At 45.2% G+C, this 19,142-nt stretch overlaps 1 protein-coding gene across 2 annotated transcripts in view; it reads right to left on the bottom strand.

Moving 5' to 3' along the window:
• ROCK2 (Rho associated coiled-coil containing protein kinase 2) overlaps positions 1 to 6,805 on the bottom strand; it is a 91,731-nt gene extending 84,926 nt beyond the window's left edge. The window contains exon 1 of one of the 2 annotated variants that reach the window (XM_072333628.1): positions 6,370 to 6,805. In XM_072333628.1, coding sequence (XP_072189729.1) covers positions 6,370 to 6,525 — 156 coding nt within the window. In that variant the 5' untranslated portion in view covers positions 6,526 to 6,805. The remainder of the gene's footprint in view (positions 1 to 6,369) is intronic. The other variant, XM_072333629.1, reaches the window with a different exon arrangement.
• Between the last annotated feature and the right edge of the window lie 12,337 nt (positions 6,806 to 19,142).

Below are 19,142 nucleotides of genomic sequence, written 5' to 3'. Positions count from 1 at the left end.
TAAAATAAAATAAAATAAAATAAAATAAAATAAAATGCTTTTCATAAAGTTGGAAGTAGAGAAACATGTGTCTGATGACATGCAGTGCCAACACCAGAGTATTGAGCCTTCTGCACTCTGCCCTTACTTTTACCTCTGTCTGCACCACCTGATCTGACCAACACTGCCCTACTAATGATATGACTATGGCAATAAAGAGCCAAGGCTGCACAGCAACTTCAAAACCCAACCATCCTAGTTTGGACACAGAAAGATACAAAATATGCAATTGGTGACCATCTGTGAATGATCTGACTTAAGCAGGTTGTTCCACAAAAAGTTAATGAAAGATAGAAATAATGAAGTACTTGTGTGTGGTAGCCAGATTGTTTTTCTTCTCACATCTACCACCTTCCTGATGCTACAATAACTGAGGCAGAGACTGAACAGAAGGGCAAGGGGATGACAAAACCTACATCCATCCCTTGATGAGACAGAGAACAGTTTAACACCATGATATTTCATGTTAGAAAAGCAAGCCCACTCTCTTAGTAGCAGTAACCATAGCAGAGGAACAGAAACATGAAGAAAAAGCGAAGCCAACACCACCTAATCAGCTGTTACTGATTGGAGCTATCTAACCTAATGGAATGCGGACAAAATTCACATAACCACAATGCTGTACACACTGCCAAACCGCTACTGAATGTGTAGAGGTTCAAGTGATCATCTTAAGCACAGCGCACTGTGACTCTGGTAGCAGGTAACTAATACACTGTGCTCATGTAATACACACAGTGACACTTCATCTGCTCTAAAAAGAGGCGACAGCACTGGCTAAGAGAATGGACTGCTCCTGGCCATAGGCAAGAGGTAATGGAGTCTCACTGCTGCATCACACGCAGTAGGCTGGACTTTAGAACTAAGCGCTACATTCACTGCATTCTGTTTACATAGCGAAAGGCTCATTTAAGTCAGTTTATTGCTAACAAAGGCTGCCAAAATAAACAGAGTATTCTTGTTCTTAGCCAACATGATGTATCAAGAGATAAATATTTTAAATTAATTTGCCACTGGAATCATTTGGTGCTTTTCAGTTTCAAACAATCTGAGAGCCAATACAGCACCTGCTATAAAACCTATAGCTACGGTTAGGAAAAAAAGCATATGCTTGTATACAAAGTACAGACACACACGTGTTCTTCCTTCTGTTCTTCCATTACAGAAAACTCTACCACCACGTTCCAAACCTTTTCAACCTTACAATCCAAGGACAGTTCCTTTGTGGTAGAAACACAATACTAGTTCATTTTGGTAGATCAAACACTGGCAAGAAGTCATCGATTGATGGCCACAGAGATTGTGGACTGTGGTAGCTCTGAAAATTAAAAAGAAAATCTAGTAATGCAATCCATATCAAAAGCTGCCAAATGGATAAATGCCACAGTGTTGCTTTGCCATTAGCTAAAACCTGAAATTGTACTTAACAAAACAGTTTTTAATCAGCATTTGCACACAATCCCCTTTGGACAATGAGGCTACTAGTTACTGGGAAAAGTGATTTGGTTTGGGTTTTTTTTCTACCACATGTAAGGCAGAAAAGAACTGTGCTAATTGAACATCTGAAGGATACTAATGACTTTGTATCCAATCAATACAGGTAAAATAGCTGGAGCACAAACGCCCCTAGTGCATGCACACTGGATCTATGCAACCTTTGTATGGCATTAAAAGCCCTGAAAGCAAAGCCATTTTTTCTCCCTGTTTTATAAATTAAGTGAAATGTTTTAATTCTGGCGTGAATAATACAGGATATAGGAACATCTAAATGTGTCAGAAAATAGAACTGTCCTTCTCCAGTTAACTACATTGCTAAATATAAATCCATCATACAGGAGCAATTAACAAAAGGCAATTCTTAAAGCTCATGTTTTTAATTTTACAGTAGATGTTCTGAAATTACAGATTAGAAATAGCACATTTCTGTTAAGAGTCAAAAGCTAAGAATGAAATAAAAGGATAAGAACTAAACAAGAAAACAAAGATTTCTTCAAGAACAAAGGATCATTTGGTCTCTCCATTAGTTTCTAGGCAATACATTTCAGATCAGACCTTGCTATGTTTTCAGCTCTTCCTTGTGCTCGATGGTTCAAATTAACACAACAGATTGTTCTTGCTCATTCAGAATCACATGGTAATAAAATCAGGAGACAACTCTCACTCACAATAACTCTGAAACACTCCGAAAGTTCATAAGAGTGAAAACTGCAAATGGATGGATGAGTGTCAGCCACAAACTCCAGAGGATCTCAGCTGAGTGATCTGCTGAGTTCACACTTGGTATCTATCCAGGTGATGAGGAATCTGTATTGAGGATGGGAGTCAGAGCTGCATCCACAATGTATTTTCATTAGGAGCAAAATTCAACAGTCGTGATGACAAGGATAAATTTTGCTGACCATGAGTGGAAATCCACATCCAAAGTAGCATAAATACACAGCCTGCCCACCAGCTGAGTAACAAACAGCCTCTTTTTCTCCTCCCAGTTTCAAGGCACATACACTCCATGTCACTCAAGCACTCTACCGCTGATGGTCCCCCACATCTCAGCATTCCACAACCACATATGCAGCCCAGCACTGTGCTCACTGTAGCTCTGCACTACCTGGTTTGCAGCTTAAGAATTGCATCTTCCACAGGCTCACACCTCCTCAGCTGTGGCAAAGATATTTAACACTTTACCTCTGCTGCGAAACATGAAGGCAGAAGCCTAAGGCTGAAACACTGGGGCCTGCGTGTTCCCTTCTGTAACCAAAAGCCTTCGATCTGCACAGAGAAGACAGCTGCAGGGAGGAGGACAGCGAGATTCATCAGAGCAGTCTGGCACCACCCTAAAAATTCTAGAGCTGAGTTCAACACACGCAGGACCCATATGGTTATAGAAGGCAAGGAATGGGAAATCTGGATGAGTTTTGCACAGCCTATACTGACCTGTCTACTCCTGGTTTAGAGCACTGCAAAAGTTGAGCTAATGCTTACAACCACACCCTTAAATAACATGCATTTGATACTACATAAATCAAGTCAGCTAATAGTGTAGATAGTATATACATGCAAAGGAATAAAGCAGCACATGTACTTCAGAGCTGCTAAGCTCCTCTTAAACATAGCTGTCAACTCTGAATTATTCAGTAGGGATGTATTTATAGAAGAGTTTCTTATGGATCGCATGAAGTCACATACCATTTAGCTCAACCACCGAGGTGTAGATGCAGCACATAAAAACGTCACTTTGTGACATGAGCAGATGACACAAACTGGCAGAGGAGTAAGTTAGAACAAAGTATTTCTGCAAACTGATCAGCACAACCTAATTCTAACACGTTTTCCTAACGGCTGACACAATGTTACAGGAGCAAAAAAAGACCGTGCTGCAGACAGGTGCAATGTAAGAAGTCGTCTACCTCAGAACAGGCCACTTAACTCAGGCTTTTATTAAGTTACAGTGAGAAACAGAACGTCCATCAGACGTCAAAATTAGGCTGCAGAAAACACTGTCCTTTGCAGCTGTCTTTGCTTGAGTCTGCATAGAAAGGTGCATGCAGCTCTCACATTGCTGTTTTCAACTCCTTATTAGACTCAAAACCAGGAAAACCCCATCAAGTACAACTCACTTTGCATACGAGCCATGCTAACAAGTAGAAAGTTCTCCAAGGCTACTTTTACAGTTAGCAGTAAGAAGACGGTGATAAGCAAGCAGTGCATTTCAATCTGCATATTTGATAAATTCTACCTTCACACTTAGCTACCAGAACAAACCCATCAAGGAGTTCTCCACCTCTTAATGCCTCTGAATTGAGGCCACTTGACTCTTGCAAAGGTATATTTTAATCAAATAAATGGTTACGCTCAATAAAGACAGAAACAGGAAGAGCTGAGGCATACAGCATAGCAATGGCCATACACAAATATCTAAATGAGCCTCGTGGGGCTGAAGGGAAATGATTGGCCTCAGAGTTCCTCCTGTTAAGAAACAGACAGATGTGGTGAGGAAGGCACAGGAGCACGTCCTCACCCAGAGCCACCACACACATCAGCTCTCGATGGACAACGGAGCTGATATCTAAGGAAGGACAGCTTATTGCTCCCCTTGTCACTTCCCTCAAACACGTGTGGTAGTTTAACAGCTACTTCTTTGCTTCCTACAGCTTCCCGAAAATAAAAGACACACACAAAATGCAGAATAGCAGCTGTTGATGACTTTTTACAGCGTAAGGAAATGAATTCCACTTTGAATTCCATTCCACATTTTTAGTTTTGGCTATGTTATTTTTGGAGGATGAAATAGCAGTGTTCCAGCCAGTCTTTTGGAGACCTTTTCCCTGGCTGTTGCTGTATTTCCACTTTTAAATGAAAACACGTTTCCACTGACAATAATTTACACTGAAAGTGAGAAGGGAGCTGTTTACTAAACAAGACAATGTTGCAATTTGAATACGACGTTTTCATACTAGGATTGCAATAGTCAGCCTAACAAAACACCCATACAAAACTAACGTCAAACAGCATAAAGCAACAATACCAAAACCCCAGGGGCTTTTACAGGAAATCCACTGCTAATTTCATAAATCATTAATAATAATAAGCTGAAGTAATTCATTATTTCTTACACAGGCATGTAAAACAGAAAACAACATCAATGTTACATCTTCCCCAGTGTTCATTATGTAAGCAACGCTCACAGAGGGAACGCAGCAAACAAAAGTGCTCTTCGATGACTTCTGATCTCAGCTGATTTCTCCACTGCATGGCATGTATATATATATTATTTATAGTCTATATTTTATATATATAATATATACATATATACATTATATATATATACACTATATATATATATTATATATATATATACATACACACTATAAACTTACAAACCCTTTGCAAAAGCGTTAAGCAGCCCAGTCTCAGTTTCACAATCAGAATTTCTCTTCAGAAACATTAACAGTTTGTAGTTGATCTAATCTATGTCTACAGCATGGAAGGCAAGAGAATGAAAGAAACGCTCTGTTGAGTATAAAAGCAGAGTGTGAAGAAGCCTGTTGGGGTTAAGTAATTAACCTGATGCATTTTTCAGAGAGACTGTACTATTTTTAACTGTTCTTTTTTGGCCACAGGTCAAAGTTTTCCTAGCAAAATACCAAAGTGAAAAAGCTGGGAGCGAAGCCCAGAGGCAGCTCTTTGCTCTGGCCTAAGCTGAAACTTATCTGACTCCAGTGAGATAGGTAGCACCACTTCCCACTCCCCTTCGTTGAGTGCTATGGTTTGTGGGCCTCATTATGCCTCTGAACGTCCGTGAGAGAAACAGTACAGCACTAAAGCCTTGAGAACAGCATTTTTCAGATTCTATAGGAAATTCCTATACCCTCCACACAGCACAGACATCCATACTGTTCAGTCAGTTCCTGTATTTTTGGCCAAACAGAACTGAGTCATTTACAAGGGGAAAAAAAAGAAAAGAAGGAAAAGAAGGACTCAGTGTGAGTGCCTTGAGCAACTCTTGCCTGGAAGGGCTGGGATCTGCCCTCCCTTTTCTGATCCTCCCCATTGGGACGCACTGGAAATCTCTCAGTAGAGTGGAAATATGGGGTCTGGTGACCCAGAAGTTCAGTTTAAAATAATAATAACCATTCCCTCTCACTGCCTTTCCGTGGTTCAGATGTTTTAAACGGGGAAACAGAACTCCTTCCCACTCCTTCCTGAGGGCATGGATTTCTTGGTAAAGGAAATTATATTTCACACACACACACACACGCAGAGAAATGCTATGTGAAATGAGAGACAGACGAATCAATTTGTCCCGATGGAAAACGAACGTGACCCCGTAGGATCCATCCCGGAGTTACATTTCTCCCTTAGGCGTGTCCCCTTTCCTGCCTTACCCCTGCAGCACGCAGAGCCCTCGGCCCCACCGCAGACCGTTTCCCGGCGGGCTCGAGGTCGGGCAGCGCACACACAAAGCCGGGTACCAACCCGGCCGCACTCAGAGCGCTCGGGAGACGAGAAACGGCGGGGCGGAGGTGATGCCCGAGGAGCGGAGCCGTCCCCACCGCACCGGGCGTCAAGACGCGTTCCTCCCTCAGCCCCAAACAAACCCCGCTCCCCCCGCGGGGCCCCACAGCCCGGCAGGACGGTGCCCTCAGCCCGGCCGCTCCCCGCCGGCGGCCCTCGGGGCCTCGGCCGGCCGGAGGCGTGGAGAGCGGCCGCCCCCCACCCGGGAAGGAGCCTTCGCCCTCCCCTGCAGGATGCGGAGCGCTCCCCTTCCTTCCTCCCGGCCGAGCCGAGGGCTGCGCCGCCTTTGTTAGCCCGCCGCCCGCCGCCGCCCCTCACCAGCAGGCTCTCCACGTTGACCGGAGAGCGCGGGTCGCGGATCATAGACTCCAGCTTCCTCTGGCGGCCCTCGAGCATCCCCGCCGCCGCCGAGTCCGGAGCCTGCGGCGCGAGGGGAGCCGCCGACATCTTCCCCGCCTGCAGCTGCTGGCTCATCCTCCGAAGGAGGGCCGCCTCCCCTCTCCGCCGGGGAGGAGGAGGAGGAGGAGGAGGAGACTGCGCGGGGTCGCCCCGCGGCCGGGGCCTAGCGCGGCGGCGAGGCCGGGCCTGAGCGGGCGGGCGGGAGCCGAGGGCAGCGCTCCGCGGTGGGGCCGCGCTGCGGCCGCCCGGGCATGAAGGGCGCCGGGAAGCTGCCGCTGCTCCGCCCGGCGGCGGGGAAGGGGAAAGGGACGGCTTCCCGCCGCGTCCCTGCCTCTCCTGGCCGCTCGGGGCGTCCCCTTGGCGGGGCCCGGCTCACCGCCCGCCGCCCGCCGCCGGCCGGGCCATCGCGCCCGCGGGCAGGGAGGTGGGGAGGGAAGGGGGAGAGCAGCAGCCGCCGCGTTCCGGCTCCCGCTCCTCTGTCAGCTGCGATCCCCGTTGGCGGCGGCGGCGGCTCCACAGGCCTCTCCTGGCCGCTCTCCTTCTTTCCCTCCTGGGCCGCCCCGGCGCGCTCAGTCCATGCCGCGCCCGCCGCCCGCAGCGCGCTGCTCCCACCGCCGCGCCCGCCCCCGGCCCGGCCCGGCCCCGTGCGGCGGGAGGCGGCCTCCCTTACCCACAAGGCCCCGCTGCGAGACAGCGGCCGCATAGCTCGGCGCTCACTCAGCGCCCGGCTGGAACCGCGTCGGGAAGGAGCGGAGGGCCGCGAGGGGAAGGGGTCGCCGAGGTGACCTCCCGCCCAGCGCCCGGCTGTGGGGAGCGGTGGTGCCATTGGAGTCCGCGGCTCCTGCGTGAGGGGCGAAAAGTGCTTTTCTCACAGCGCGTTAGGGGCACGGAAAGGAGCTGGGCTGTGCAGGGGCGAGCGTGAAGAGGGAACGCCTTATCCCTTAAGGATGAGGTGGTTGGAGCAGCCTCTGGAAGATCGGGCTGAGCCGCAGCGTCTGGGTGGCAAAGGGCTGCACTCAGGGCCAGCCTGCACTCACCGAGAGCAGGGAGAGGAGGGGGGGTGCCGGGGATGGATGTGCTGTGAGGTGGGGACACAGGCTTGGTGGAAGAGGTGGCACAGAGATGGAGCTCCGGGCAGCGTGGAGAAGACAACAAGGTACTGGCTGCAGCGGCTGGTGGAGATGGCAAGGACCTGACAGGAGAAAAAGATGAATGTTTTTGGTTTGGCACATCTTGCAGCTGATAGCTGAATGGCAATGAGCTGATGTCAGGAAATGGGCAAATAGTTCGACTTGAAAGGAAAAGGATTCAAAGAGGAGTAAATCCATGAGTCACTGGCATGGCTCTGAGTGAGGTCACTCTATGCAATGTTCTGAGTCAGGACCCTGGGGCTGAACAACCCCTCTACCCCGTTCCAGGGATTCAGAGCTGACTGTTAACCCCAACCCCGCCACTGGGCTGTGATTTACAGATAGAAGGATCAAAATCCCAGAATATAGCAGAAACGTGTGTGTGTGTGAATGCTGTAGCCATCAAATCAGCGTTCTGAAATGCTAATTTCTATTAAGTGGTACGGTAGAAATGTGTTTTAGTGGGGTTTAGCGTGTTTAGCTATCAGCTGGGTTCTACCAGCAGAATGATTACTACTCGTTATAAACAATTAAGCGGCAATAAGAGCACTTTGAAAGTCAGATCCTGCCCTTGGTTTGCAGGGTTGGTATTTAGGAAAACATTGTTTTCACACATTAGTTGAACAAATTAATGTGGATGAAAGGAGAAACAACAACCCTGTGCGACCATTTTCAGTTCTACCTTTTTTGCCTATAATAATATGCACCTACCCCAACACTAACCATCTAAGGAAGAGCTGCTTTGGCTTTGCCCACACATAGTAGTTTTGAAGTCTGACACAGAGGGTTGTCAACTGTTATTTGCCATGTTTTGAAAGGCAAAGCCCAACACTCACAGCGTGCTCTGAAGTCAGACTGCAGCTGCAAGCATGCAGATCCTCAGCTGGGTCCCTCACCTTTCTCCTCTGCTCTCTGAAATGCCATTTAATATCTTCACTGTTGATGGGGGATAAGTCATTCATTCGTGTATCTGCTTTGGTTAAGGGACTGCTCTGTTCTTAGCACTCGCTGCTGGCTACTTAAGGCTTTTGTGAATCCTCTTCCTAGGTTCCCATTCTCTACAACCCATGCAAAGTGAGCATAAGAGCACTGTGGGGGAGGGAATAGATTTGACTAATTGGTAGGGTGCCCAGAAATTAGGCGTAGCAACTCACGCAGCACTAGTCCATGGTTGGGTTTTACATATGAGTTGCCAATGATCTCCTGGACTAACTCTGTGGACAGACATTCATTTGACTCTCATCACAGAATTGTTTGAGTACGTAGCTTTAGCTACATCAAACCACTACAGGAAAGGTGTGTGAGCATTGGCCCGGCATCCTGAGGAGCCCAGACACTGCTCTGACAGCCTGAGCATCGCATTCTGTTGTGAAGGAAGTAGGGCAAGAGGCTGTGGCTTGGTAATGAGGTTTCAGGGCTTTGGAGGTGATAGCTAAAGATCGTCATCCTGCCTCCAGACAATAGTCTACATTTACTTCACTAGCGTAACAGGAGCTTTATTTTTAGGCTATAAATGTGAAACAGGGAAGTAAAGGAATGTGAGCTTAGTGGTTTATTTTGATTGATTTAGATTGTTTTGTTGGGCTATTTTGTAATTTTTCTTTCTCAAATGCCAGTGTTTGATCGGTCTGAGGATTAAAAAATTATTTCTTCTGGATCAAAAATTAAGCACGTTGCTTCTCTACGGGTTAATGAAAGCAGACAGTAAGAAAGGTACTTGACTTTCTATGTCATGGGGGTGTCAGATCATGTATTTTAAAGGAACTGTAAGATCGAGTATTCATTAGCAATCATTGTTGATTTTCTTATTGTTGTTATGGAGCTAATATTACAGCTATACAAAGTACACCAAAAAAGCACATTTCTAAGTAGTCTTTCCTTCAATCCATGATACAGCATCTATTGCATTGCAGCTAGCGGCTTCCCATACAAGCAGCCTTTCAAAACCCTGCATTTGCAAACCATCTCTCAGTCAGAACAACACCACCACATCAATCATGGGCGCAGGCCAGCTATAAAATTACAGTACCACTCAGCCGTATGTATAATTAAATACAAACCAAAGTAATCAAGCAAATGTTAAAGAAAATATCTTCATATTGTAAATTTATGAGGTAAGGGACTACATCTACTGTTTCTGACTGGGAAGGATGGTATCTTTGTGTCTGATAGGAGTGCCTTATTATTGCTCCCCACTCTTTCAAGCGGCGTAGCCTGCTAGCTGAGCAATGCAGACATATTCGTTGGCACTGCCTGCTGTCTAAAAGTTAGTATCTAAATCACAGATACCAAAGAATCAGGTAAAGGAGGTGTGAAATAAGCAGAGTGGCTGTGCAGTGGCTGGGTGTGTCCCAGTAACACCCGATGTCACTTTTGCTGTCTTTGATTTCACGCATTTCATAACCCCAGCTAACGTTAGCAAGGCAGTTTCACGGTCTCTCGGATGCATTGGGAAGACAGAAGTGAAACAATGAATCTAGGTTAATTGAAATGCTTAGGTGATGTTGATGTGCCTCATTCTGTGCTGTGTATCTCAGGAGGAAACATGCACTAAGCATAGCTCAGAGAGTAAGGACAGTGTGACCTACAGCTTTCTTTTGCTGATCTCTATGCTTAGCTTAAAGCCTGGAACTCTCCAGCCCAAAGACATGAATTGCAGCGCGAAGGGACAGCTCTGACAAAATCCTCCCTGTCGTGCTGTAAGCAGGCTGCTTGCTTATACCTCACCATTGCTTAGAGCCAAGGAGGATTTCTGCTGATCTTAGTTCTCTGTATATATCACATCTGGCGTATCTCTGGATTTCAGATCAAACCTTTAAGTAGCTGCAGTATTGATTGTTGGCATAAGAACCACTGCTGGCACCTAAACCTTCCTTCTGCTCTGGCTTTTAGCCGTGAATATGCAGGAACTGGCTTGGAGAGTGACAGTAAAGCCCTTGGCACCCAACACTTCTTGCAATTAGGGTGAAATGCCAGTGGAAGATGACTCGTATGGACCAAGCTAAATGAAGATGATTATGTCTGCAGTTCTGTGTGCATCTCTGAATGCCCACATTATGTATCTCCATATTAGCACTGTCATTCCTACAATCTGTTTTTCATCAGGACTTTGCTACTGTTAATTGTGGTGGAAATAAGCTGTGTAACTGATGCTGGGGTGTAAATAAGGGTGGTTGCTGTGTCTGCTCTTGGAGAGCTTGCAAGGCTGTAGAACAGAAATGAAAGCAATTGTGAGTGTATCAGTGAAGGCAGAGCTTTGCAGGTAAGAGAGTTTACACACTTTGAGAAGCTGTGTCGTTTTTAAACAGTAGTGGAGTCAAGCAGTACAGTCAACAGCACTGGGAAAGAAGAGAAAGAATGACCAGAAACCTTAGAAAAAGAAGATACAGTTTTTGTATTCGCTCATTTTGTCCAACAAGAAGGCAAGTCATGTTTGTCAACTTCTTATTCGGCTCACCTGTCCAATAGTAAATGGGACGACTGTGTGGAGAGAAGGGCATATGGATTGCTCTCAGTTTTGCAATCCAAATGAGTGCTTCATCTGGGATTTGGGCATGTGTGAGGATACTAAAGCAAAACACCGTGTGGGTAAACAGAATTAAGGTCCAAAAAATGAGAATGTTCATAAAAATAAGAATTACAACTGAATTGGGGAAAAAGAAAAAAGCCAACTTTGAACATTTTAACAAATTTTAACAAATTTGATGTCGGGTAAGTATTGGAATTCTTAAATAGTTAAAAAAAAAAACAAACTAATCTTAATTTCAATAACAAGTGATTTTCTAATAAATCACTGTTCCCAGGATGATTTAATATAAATGAGAATAGGAGGTGTAGATTTGTATCTTCAAAGGAAGGCAGATATGGCTGTTACCAAGCTTTATGTAGTCCTGTTAGCATACTGTGTTCAAAAAGACATTTATGTGTGAATAACAAACGTGTGGAGAAAGGAGGAAATCTTTTAAATGTAGACCATGTCTGACTAACATAAATATGAAATTTTGGGGGAAGAAAATAAAGTGTGTCCTATCTCATTTACATCGTCTTCAGTCAGTAATTCGATGTGGTAAGGCTGGTGATCATAGAAGCATTACTCAGGTTGGAAAAGACCTCAAAGATCATCAAGTCCAACCACAGCCTAACCATAGTACCCTAACTCTAACAACCCTCTGCTAAACCATATCCCTGAGCACCACATCCAAACGGCTCTTAAACACATCCAGGGATGGTGATTCAACCACCTCCCTGGGGAGCCTATTCCAGTGCTTAACTACCCTTTCTGTAAAGAAGTGTTTACTAACATCCAACCTAAATTTACCTTGGCGCAACTTGAGGCCATTTCCCTTCATCCTGTCACCAGTGATGGTAGGGATTAATGGTAGGAATGGAGATGGTAGAAATTACAAGGACCGGTTTTGGTCGGTCTTGTTAAACGTTTCTGAGTTAACCTTTCTGTGTAACAGCACAAAATGAAGGAGTGCAATCAGCACATTTGTTGGCTGTTCACACAAAGGCAGAAGACAGCATCAACAGAGGGTTGAGACTGGACATTAATTTCCTAGATTGGAAGGTTACGAGCAGTGAGAGTTTAGTACAGCCCGTATCTGAGTAAAGGAAACTGGAAAATAACCCTGTTCAACAAGGGTGGTACATCTTTAAAGGGCTGTGTGATACAGTGGATGGAGTTGCATAGGCAGAGGTTGGGAGCACTCAGTGTTGCTGTTAGCTCTTTGATTCAGTAGCTGCACTCGTAATAGTTTATGAAGAGTGCAGCGTGGCCCAAATGGAAGTGAGACCAAATGATTTTATGACTGAAGACTTTGTGAAGGTGGCATTTTTTGTTCAAAAGCCACATTGAATATAGCAGCCCCGCATGGCTTGGGTGGAACCAAACTGGCAGGTTTTCCTCGCTGAGTAATAACCCTTTGTGGGTATTACTTTGTACAGACTATTAAAAGCTCTGCTTCATCAATGTAGAACATTTGCTCTGGATTCTTGAAAGAAGAGTGGCAATCTCTTTTTACCTCATGAAATCTTAGAATCATAGAATGGCTCGGGTAGGAAGGGATCTCAAAGCCCACCCAGTTCTAACCATCTGCTCTGGGCAGCCTGTTCTAGTGCCTCACCACCCTCACAGTGAATGATTTCTTCCTTAACATCTAACCTAGATCTACCCTCTTTGAATTTAGAATCATTCAGCACAGAGATACTCAGGATGAAGAAATCCTACTTCTGTCCCAGGAAATTTGAAGTAGAATCCTACTTTCTAGGAAGCTGCCCAAAGCACTGGGGATTCCCTGCATGGCAGAAAAGGGAAGATTTTCATGTTGGAGCTGCTCCCCTGCACAAAGGCACCAAGCTGACAGGTCAGCAAGGAGAAATGTGACTTTGGTGTTTCCTACCTTGGAAGCAGCACTCATCGGGTCCACATCATCCTGCAGCATCCAAGTGGTGCCGGGGAAGATCAGGAGCACCTACTTCAAGCAGCCTGTCCTAGAGGAGCAAGACCTATTACATCACTTACAGCTAATGCTTATTTCCTCAGCTTTCAATTTGTTTCCTCTCCTCACACCTGCTTTCATCTGGAGGGGAACTAGTATCAAATACAGTAAGAAAATGACATCTTTTCAACTAGTATAGAAGTAATACAGAAAAGTATCTTTATTAATGAGCAGATTGCTTCCTTTTTGATGGTTTGAATAATTCGTGCCATACAGCAAGGCACAAGTGATACCATAGGGAACAAAAATAAAGAAGGAACTATTTAGCAGCAGTTGATGGCAGCATGGGAGATTTAATGCAGAACAGAGTTTCAGCTCTTAACTGGAAGTGTGATGCTGCCCGCGGAATGGAAATACAGTGAGATTTCACTTAGAAAACAAAAGAAATTGAATGAAATGAAATTGAATTCAATGAAATTCCCTTAGAAAACAATGAAAATGAGAGGGCACTGATGCCCCGGCACAACTGCCCAGAGAGCTGTGGGTGCCACATCCCTGGAGGCATTCAGGGCTGGGTTGGGTGGGCCCTGGGCAGCCCAAGCTGGTCTGGGGCAACCCTGTCTGCAGCAGGGATTTGGATCTATATGATCTCTGAGGTTCCTTCCAATCCAAGCCATTCTATGATCCTATGGGATCTGTTGGTTTTTGTTTTGTTTTTTCCCCAGAATTTTCCAAGCTGCTGTCCAGAACTCCCCCAGAACAGATGGCTGGGGACATGGAAACCTTGGAACCTGTACTAGCGAATGGCTGGGATGCCTGAGGTGCTGAAGGATGCAGCTGGGCTTCAGAGGGAAGCTCTTTGCTTTTTCATGGCATTTCCAATCGCAGTGCCTGGTGCTGAGAGGATTTTGCATGTGTAGAGAAGTGAGGAGTGAAGTGGTGAAGCCAGAGCGGGCTTGGACAGCCCTCTGGTGGCCTGGGAACAGGGCTGATGGCTGGGACAGAGATGAGAATTAGGGAAAAATCATCCTTTTTTCACCATAATTTCCCTTTGAACTCCACAGCAGCTCAGTTAGCAGCAGACATGAGGATGTATTTCAGCTCCTGTTTGGCCACTGTAAAGACACAATGGGAGACAAAAGAGAGAGGAGGAAACGGTTATCTCTGGGTTTGTTTAAGCATCCAAACCTACAGACTGAAACAAATCTGTCACGATTGAAAACTGTGCAGCTCACTGGATATCAGTCAGATTTTGCACATTTTCCTGTCTCATAAAAAAGGAACGATAGAATACCAAACAAACAACAACAAAATAGAACAAAACACCGATGTGTAAAATTAAAATGGGAAACATCTCTTCATGCAATTGTACATTTTGGTTTCTTGGTGTCAGTTGCCAGTAAAATGCTCATTTTGATCATGTGCAAGGAGCACTGAATTATTTTGCAGTGTCATTTCTCAGAGGATGTGCAATGAAGTCAGTGATCATCAATGAGCCCTGAGGCAGGATCTGGAAAGAGAGCAGCAGGATTTGCAGAGCTGTCTGCTTGAGTGGATGCTGTCCTGCAGCATCCCAGGAGATGGCCCTGGAGCCTGACACAGTCAGGGAGCTCAGCCTGAAGCCTTTGTCCTAGCACTGGGAAGCAGCTGACAAGGACTTGCAGAAGAGATCAGAAGGGACTCACCCTTGTCTCGTAATGAGAGTAGAGAAGCGATTTACCTGGCGGTGGGGTGATGCAGTGACATGGTGACAGCAGCATACGTGGCTGTGATCAGATATGCGGGTGTATGCATTGTTGACAATGTCTCTAGAGGACCCAGTGCTGAGATTCCCTCTGTGTGGAAACAGAATGCCCAAATGTCATCCAACTAGAATCACTGGAGTTGGAAGGGACCTTCAAATGCCATTTGGTCCAACTCTCCTGCAGTGAACAAGGACACCTACAGCTAGGTCAGCTTGCTCACAGCCTGACCTTGATAGTCACAGCTGTAAATCTCTGTGACTCTGTGCTGCCATTGCTACTATTGTGGATCCATTATTTAAGCGAGAATTACCTGCACAAAATACAGAAATAAAAAAATTCAATTCTACGTGTAGTGTATACAGCTGACTTCTATCCAGTTAAAGCCATCCCCACTTGCTGGTAGTGCAGCAATGTGCTGAATGAGTATTTCCAAACAGAAGCCGTTAATTGAGTGAACAGATATCATCTTGATCAGGTTTTGCTTTCAAATGTGGACTTGGAACTAGATGATCTCTGAGTTCCTTTCCAACCCAAGCCATTCTATGAAAAGCTTTTCAGGTGTTATTGAGATTTAGGATGTGTTTTCCCCATGTACAGCCATACTATTTTCTCTCCAAAACATCGCTGCAGTTTTGCAGCCTTCCCTCCTTACGCTGCAAAAAGTAGCTCCCACTTGTCACTTTTTGCAGTGGCCCAATGATAGTGGGCATGGAGCCAGCTGAGGGAGCATAACTCCATGGGTAGTTCGTGGGCAACCTCTGTGTAAACAGTTGTTGTCTTGTTTTCATTTCCAGGCAACAGACTCCCAGCCAGACGCACACATGCACAGGCTGCCTGGACAGCTGTTTGAGCCCGTCTGTCCCAGCTGTAACAGCCCGCCTTTCCTCTGGGTATAAAGGAACAGTGTTTTACAGCTTGGAAGTGAAAGGTTTGGAAGACGCTTGTTTTTAATACTCTGCTAAGTGGTTTGTTAATGTCACCGGTTTAACTGAAAAGAAGTATGAATCCAGAGCTTAAATCTGCTGTAGATTTTTAGGGCAGTCTGGAGATTTTCAGATGGAAGAAACAAAGAAGTAGGCAGTAACTGTACAGTCATCTCCAATTCTCTTTTCTGCTACTCACTGGCCCAGGGCTGTCACTGCTTATAGCAGTTTCCAAACACATAAAATCCACTGATCCGTGCACTACGACTGCTGACGTATATGCAACTGAAACACTGCATTTATTCCTTTGTTAAGTTCTCTAAGAAAAATCTACAATTAAGTCGTGTTTGAGCCCGAGAGAGGCAATGTTAATGCTTTCACAGTGTTCTTCAAAGCTCTAAGCACAGAGGATGGATCCTGCAGGTCTTGAGGCAGATCTCTGCATTTTCCCTGTGACTACTTGCTCCAGGTGGGAACAGTTTGTGCCATTTCACAGACATTTGAACTTCATCTGGTTGAGGACGGCAATCTTTGGGTGCCTCACTCGCACTGCTGGGCAGCAAGGTGCAGTCTGGCTCTAGGGGGACTTCCCTAAGAACTTGTTTCTTACACTAAATGAAATAAGGCTTTGGCAAGGCTGAAGAGAGCATTGCATGGTGAAACGATTTGTGGACAGCAGCATCATGAAGTGAATCACAGTTCTCTGTGCCAGACCATAAAATGTGGACAGGTGGCAAGTGGACATTGTGCCCTTCCAAACACCATGGGCAGAATGCAGCCTAGGGGGTGAGAACAGTCTCATCGCGGTTTGCAAAGGCTGATCTTAGGTAACAGCAGTAGAAACATTTACTGCGTTCTGCTTTTCAGAATTGCATTGTGTCACGGTTCTGGACTGGAATTTTACTGTGTTTCCTCTATTAGCAATACTTAGGGGGATGCATTTCATTGAGGTTCAAGTTCAAGAGCTTCTTAGTGCTGGTAAGAAAACAAGGGGGTGGTAAACTGCCTGTGAGCAGCATCTGCTGCTGTGAACAATGAAGGGAAATTCTCCCTTTGCTGATGTTTGCACAGTTCTGTTTGAGTCCCAGCTGTCTCACTGCTGTTTTGGTCGTGCTGTGTCTCAGCCAGGTAACTCGATCTTTAAGGAAGTCTGTATCCAGCTTCAGCTTTTACTGTTAATAGCCGGTATAATAAACATGGGGCCTGCTGGCCTTGTTTAGCTCTGTGTTAGTAGGTATTTGCTTCTTAACTTGCTCTTAAAGGTTTGGGGCCATCTCTAATTCATGCTTGCCTTTAAAACTTTATTATCCCTATAAATTCTGAAATGTGTTTTGTTTTTTTTTTACTGACCTATGAAGCTTTATTCTGAAGGATAACTTCTCACTTTTGGAAATGGACTCATTTCATGTTGAGGTTATTGTTTGTGCAGAGAAATATTATCTGAGATTTAGGAACCATGATGTCTCTTCAGAATTTGTGTGCCTTGCAATTAAAATACATGCAAAAAAGGGTTTTCACTTTCCCAGCTTGTTGAAACCTGATATCTCATCTGACACATTTCTGCTTTGCAAGAGAAACTGCCTCCATTTTTATTTCATCTTTTCCATGCCATTCATTTTGGCTGCATGTTGGAAAAGCAGCAACTATCGCCGTAACCCGCCTGTGATGTTTCAATGGCTATGGATGAAAAAAGGGGCCCTTAGGAAACAGCAGCCATACTACCAAAATTGCTTCTCTGTCTGGGAACGAATATTGCATTATCTAAAATCAGTTCTGCACGGGATTTGCATCAGAACCTGTGAAAGACTGAAAGCAAAGCTGTGCCGGGAATTTCAAGAGCTTCTTGCAGATTTTTAGATTCCTCCAGTTTTCATTTGAAGTGCTAATGCTGAGTCTTCCTTTTGAAGAAGGATGCCATAAAATATGAGAGGCCTGCAACATCAATAAGAGGTTAATGGTGTCCTGAGCTTTCATCTGTTGGATTTGCTGCTACAACTTCTCGGATTTAATGAGTGTCTCCTACAGCCTCGTCACTTAATGCAGGGGTGATTACAGCCACTGCCGTACTCACAGAGCATGCAATGAGAAGCTACTGCACAGCCGCGTGCTGTCAGCCCATCAGCGGATTGCAGTAAGGAGCCACGTGTGCCATACATTTTAGTTTCTTTATAAACGAGCATCATGATCCTTTAGAAAACGTGGGCGAGAAAAGCCTGGTGTGGATTTCCACAGACCACACACGACGAGGTACGATGTGTGTGATTTAGCCTCAGTGCGCTTCTCTCAAATGCCTGTTAACAGAACTGGAACCAAAAACAGCAGATGAACACTTTGTCCATTCCTTCTGTCCCAGCCCTGTGCGGAGCCCACGTAGCAAGGCGATGAAATCCACAATAGCTTGAAGTCTGCAGTGACCTCCACTGAACGTTCCAAGAGCTGAACTGATTTTTGAGATCAGTGTAATTTAATTATGCTTCTAAATGACGCTCTTCACACACAACACAAACTGATTCAAATTGAAGGCATCTGCTGTCTTTTACGTCCTTTCCAGAGCACGCTACTAATTGAAAGTATTCCTCTCTCTGCTTTACAAGTCACAGTATTTAGAAACTCCAGTTCACATCTGAAAACTCCAAGGAGTGATTCAGACCAAATAAGGTCTCAACTGGCAGCTTGTGGAGTTTGTTCCAATTACGGTGTCAGCCAAAGCAGGCCATTTTATAATTACAGATCTGGGCTGTTGTTCTTGTTGATTAATGCCTTTGGGTGCTCAGCCGTTCCTACAGAAGGAAAAGACAAAAGCGTTCTCGGAGCCTTCTCATTTATTACAGTCCTCAAACAGCTGACGGAAATGCTTACACATAAATGGGCTGAAAATAGACATACGGCCTCAACACCACTTTCATCTTCAGAACCTTTCAGACAAAAATCACACATTATACGTCTTCAGAGTAAGGTTCCACCACTTTTACTTTTTTAAGTGAGCTTCGTAACTTGTATTAAAGGTCAGCATCACTCAGCTTTCCTCAGAGTCCAAGTCTAATCTTCCCAGTGAGTTAGCTGGCCTTGAAATGAATTCTACAGCTGGAAAACCTGCGTAGAGGAGGGACGTAAAGCAGAATCACTAGAGATGTTGAAAGCAAAAAATCCCTCATGTCCCAATTTATTAAAGCACCTTCTTTCAAAAGCAGCTTTTCTTAACATCTGTAAGGCGGTTACCTTGCAAAAGCAGAGTTCCTTACTCTGCAGTTCAAAGTGCTGTATTGGCAGCTAACAAAACCCCAATCTTGCTTCATTGGAGGAGCATCTTCCTCACTTTGACCAATGTACAAAACGTCTTCAGTTTGCTTTAATTATTGTAAATTATGGGATGTGCTTTTCAAACCTGTAGTGAAACGAGCACAAGCACGGCACCTGTAGTTACAGTTAATTCATGTAAAAGAATGGTGGGTT

Source organism: Excalfactoria chinensis, chromosome 3, assembly GCF_039878825.1.
Source record: "Excalfactoria chinensis isolate bCotChi1 chromosome 3, bCotChi1.hap2, whole genome shotgun sequence".
Taxonomy (NCBI): domain Eukaryota; kingdom Metazoa; phylum Chordata; class Aves; order Galliformes; family Phasianidae; genus Excalfactoria; species Excalfactoria chinensis.
The sequence above is the reverse complement of the archived record's forward strand: the minus strand, read 5'-3'. Positions and strand labels throughout refer to the sequence as shown.